The sequence below is a fragment of the Ruditapes philippinarum genome, unplaced genomic scaffold (genome assembly GCF_026571515.1).
Source record: "Ruditapes philippinarum isolate M1 unplaced genomic scaffold, ASM2657151v2 ctg8369_1_1_1_1, whole genome shotgun sequence".
NCBI lineage: Eukaryota > Metazoa > Mollusca > Bivalvia > Venerida > Veneridae > Ruditapes > Ruditapes philippinarum.
Window position 1 is genome coordinate 39,238 of NW_026859374.1, and position 4,583 is coordinate 43,820.

The window sequence follows — 4,583 nt, forward strand, 5'->3', positions numbered from 1 at the left end:
CTTTAGTAAGACAATTTTGACATTTACCGGCAAATAACGTGGCATACTTTTAGGGGTATTATATTTGATCTCGCACGAGGGTTGCTTTTCATATAATATTTACATAAATAAAGCCATAGCAATGGTTTTGAAGTAATTTCCATGCATAAAAATTTGCTTAACAATGGAAATCTGATTGATATGCGACCAGCTACAATATGTTACCAGTATCTGAACGATCTGTATGATTTCCTTTGCAGCATACATTTATTGTGGCTCTTTGAATAAATTCCTTTCTAAGACATGTGTTAAAAAACTTGTGATGGAAGTAGAACAAATGACAAATTAAGAGGTGGAGTTTACTTGATGTTAATGTTTCAGGTATAATTTGTTTTCTATAGGAAAAGTGCTTAATTTGTACTCTTTGATTTAGATCTCTCTAATCTTTTAGGCGTTCATGTTTTAACACACTTGCTTGTACCAACTAACGTTTCATTGTAAATATTAGAATATTTATAGTTCAGTTTTACTATGTCAATATAAATGCAAAACATATTCATTCTTCTTCACTTTATCTATAATATGAAAAACGAATTTGTATGAACATGGGATATGATGACTTAGTATTTCATTGGCTTAATTTTTCCGATAGAAAAACCAAGTGAATGAATGAGCCGAAAAAAGTCGAGTTTACGCGCCTGTAGCCAGAAACCGATTCTGAAGTGGCATACAGATATATAACTGGTAATCGAAGCGCTTTCAGTTGCAATCTGTAGTAATGAAAATTTATTAGTACAGACACGCTACGATTTTGGCATGAACTGGTTCTACTCTGATAAAAGTTTGCATCAGGTAAGCGTTTATAATTATAGATATTGTATTTTGTTAAAGCTGCACTATTTTTCTACAGTATGTGACTTTTAAAATTAAAATTAAATTATTTCAAATTTAAAATCACTGACTATATGTGTGTAATAAGTCATCGACTATTTTTCTTCCAAATGAATTTTGAATGCAATTTATTTAATGATTTGCTTTGTTTATTTCAATGAATATCATTTTGTTTTGCTACGTAATTTCAATATATGTCATTTTGCTTTGTTTATTTTAATATATGCCTTGTTTTGTTTATTTCAATGTTTGTCGTTTTTTTGGTTTTCTTTCAATGTATGTTTTTTAATTATTTCAAAATATGTCACTTTATTTTTTTCTTTCAAAGTATGTTAAATTTCTCAAAATTATATATGATTGCTACTGTTAATCAATTTCGTCTACCATGCTGATTTAATCGTATTGCAATAAAGCCTATATAAAGAAAAATCTTGTGTAATCAAAGTCATATTGTTCCTATCATTTTAATAGGTACATTTGCTTTGATGTTTATTTTTACAAATGTAAATTGATTTCCATTTTCTAAAACTATTACCGTTTATAGTCATCGAATCCCTACCTACTTTCAGATGAACTATCATAAAATAATATTTTTTTATCTTACTTTTTATTGCATTAAACGAGTTCGAAATATTGCAACGTTAACATAGAAACAAAATTGTAAAAAAAGAAGAAGAAAAAAAACAAGAAAGAAGCAATCATACTTTAAATCAGTTAAATAATTAAATTTTCAGAATTGAGAAGAGTCGAAAAATATTGGTTCTACAACATTCTGATCTGATTTGACTTTCTAAGATTGCAAGCTTCTGATATTATATTTTTCTGTCAACTATTTCGTGGATGTAAAGTACTGCATTCGAAAATTTATCGAATAGTACTTTAATATTCATAGTCGTAGTGATAGACTTCGGATAAATACAATTTAATTTCAAATAAAGAGATATTTTGATTAAGAAGAAGGTCTAGTTGTTTCATTCGATCATTAAATATACAAATTAGGTATTGTTATTTTTCATCTTTTCAGCAATAAACTTTATTTTATTGCTCTTCTGTGAAAAATTTGTAACGTTAAATTGTAATGTTTGGTGATATTTAAAACAGTATACATTTCTGTAGGTATATATTCTTTTGTAATAATTTCATAACACGTGTTTAATTTATTTTCAGACAGGATTACGTGTCAACGGGTTGTGATGTGACCAAGAATGACAGCGTTTGTACAGAAAATAAGGGCTTAATAGATGCATATATACACTAAATGATAGTTGTTAACGAAATAAGAATACCTTAATGAGGGTAAAGGACTGTAATGAAATTATTAAGCAACAAAAACCATATTTGTGATCAAAACGCAAATGTTTACTTAATCTACCTGTGTTTAAGGCTGTGTATAAATTTTAACATATTAACTATTTGGAATAAATTAAACAGTAATTTAGATAACAAAGATGTATATGCGCCCATATGAAGAATTTTTAATGGAGTATGACGAGTATGTGGCGCATAGATACATATTACTCATAATACCACCAATTATACTTACGGTTGGTAGCATAGGAAACATACTTTCATTTGGTATACTATTTACAAATACAAACAAAGCATCAACGTACAGTTATCTCAGTGCTTTGGCATTGGCTGATTTGTTAGTGTTATATGTTGGATTATTAAGAATTTGGATAGGACAGTTTATGACCGATTTACTAGATACAAACAATATATTGTGTAAAGTTGGAATATTTATTGGTTACGTGTGCAGTGATATTTCTGTATGGCTTATTGTAGCAGTGACTGTAGAAAGATTTATAGTTGTTATGTTTCCACTGAAAGCACCAAGACTTTGTAACAAAAAGACCGCTCGGATTACAATTATAACTATCATATTCCTTTTTATAGCAGTCAATAGCCACTTTTTATGGACTGTGGAATTACATCATTATAATTTTGATATGGTTGTGATTTCTAAATGCCATGCTAAAGCATTATTTACAAATTTAGTGGAAGAGGTTTGGCCCTTGGTAGATGCAGGAATTTATTCTTTTGTGCCTTTTGTTGTGATAATAGTATTCAATGGTTTTATAATCAGGAATATCACGTCGGCTCGCCAAGCCCGCCTTGTTCTCAGACAAGAATCTTCGTTACAGAAAAGAAAAAGTGGCCCTGGCCAAAGCAGAAAACAAACTGAGTCTAGCAAAAGAATATCAGTTACTTTACTGGTTGTGTCATTTTCTTTTCTTATAACAACTTTGCCTATGAATTTAGTTCTGATCATCACGTCTCTGGCAGATGAAGTTGATAATGAAGACGATGCAGAATTTGCTAAACGCAAATTGACAAGTTCAATCGTTGAAATGTTAATGTATACAAATCATAGCATTAATTTCTTTTTATATTGTATAACCGGTAAAAAATTCAGAGACCAGTTTAGGAGGTTGATATTCCGTGTATGTAAATCACACTTTACACAAACTGTCGGAGGAAACTCGCAAATATTTTCTTCTAGTAGTATGAAAACGACAAGGTCTGATATAGCTGATAGAGATAACTTGCAAATTGACAACACTCGTGTTTGAGCTACAGTAGACAGCTTTTTTGTATCATACACAACATACAAGTATATGTGAAAATGACATTAAAAAAGTTTGGATTAATACTACATTCTGTATTAAATCTTAAAACTTTAAAGGTATGTTTTGCACGAAATTAGCCGAATTGTTTTGTTAAGATGGTCATGTACATGTACTGTAGGCAATAAACAAAATCATATGTCAATCATTCTATAATTATTGTTTAACATAGAACCGTTCTCATTGTTTGAGGATTTTCACATTCGACATATATACCTGATAGATTATATTCATAATCCTTCAAAATCAATGATACATTAACATACAACAACACCATCACAACAACAACAACAAAAACATCATCATCGGCATCAGCAGCAGCAATAACAACAATTATCTAAAACAGCAACAATTCTTCCCAAAACAAATAAAGAAAATTACAACAAAGCAAACGCTAAACAAAAACGATAACAACATAACACACATAAAATCAACAGCAACAAATCCCCAAACCATAGACAACAAACTATAAAAATATTATGTGTGTCTACTTTTGTTCGTGAGAACTAATGTCGGTTACGTCAATGAGATAATTCACATATGCTTTTCAGATGCAATTGCCTTCTTTTCTGGCTTATATCTGCATAGTTTAATAGTTTACAGACGGCCAGGATAGTTATGTGACCATGAATAATTTTCGGTACATGGCGTTTTATGTTTCTTCATAATCTGTGAATGAATTAGTTGAAACAATATACGACGACCAGAATTAGCTGAAACAATACACAACAAGACTTAGGAGTAACAACATACGATCAGAATTAGATGAAGCAATATATGATCAAAATAAAGTGAAAAAAAATGCACGGCAATAATTGGTGAAACAATATACGATCAGAATTAGGTGATACAATACACGACCAGAATTTTGTGAGACATTTCGAGACCAGAATAAGGTGAAACGACACCCGACTAGAATAAGTGAAGCAATACGCAACCAGAATTAGGTTAAACAATAGACAACAAGAATTAGGTGAAACAATATAAGATCAATTTAGGTGGAGGAATTTATGATCAGATTAAGGTGTGAAAATGCACATAAAAAGGTGTAAAACATTATACGTTCAAAATCAAGTGAAACATTAT

The 4,583-nt window shown here is 30.2% G+C and overlaps 1 protein-coding gene across 1 annotated transcript; it reads left to right on the plus strand.

The window, feature by feature from the left end:
• The first annotated feature begins 586 nt into the window (after nucleotides 1-586).
• On the plus strand, nucleotides 587-3,505 carry LOC132756293 (lysophosphatidic acid receptor 6-like). The gene is made up of 2 exons (XM_060747324.1): nucleotides 587-831; nucleotides 2,038-3,505. Exon 2 carries the CDS (start codon nucleotides 2,319-2,321, stop codon nucleotides 3,441-3,443), a length of 1,125 nt encoding a protein of 374 aa, XP_060603307.1. The 5' UTR covers nucleotides 587-831; nucleotides 2,038-2,318; the 3' UTR covers nucleotides 3,444-3,505.
• Nucleotides 3,506-4,583: the final 1,078 nt, after the last annotated feature.

Coding starts and splice junctions, on each gene's coding strand:
- LOC132756293 (XM_060747324.1), top strand. CDS start 2,319: ATGTATATGCGCCCATATGAAGAATTTTTAATGGAGTATGACGAGTAT.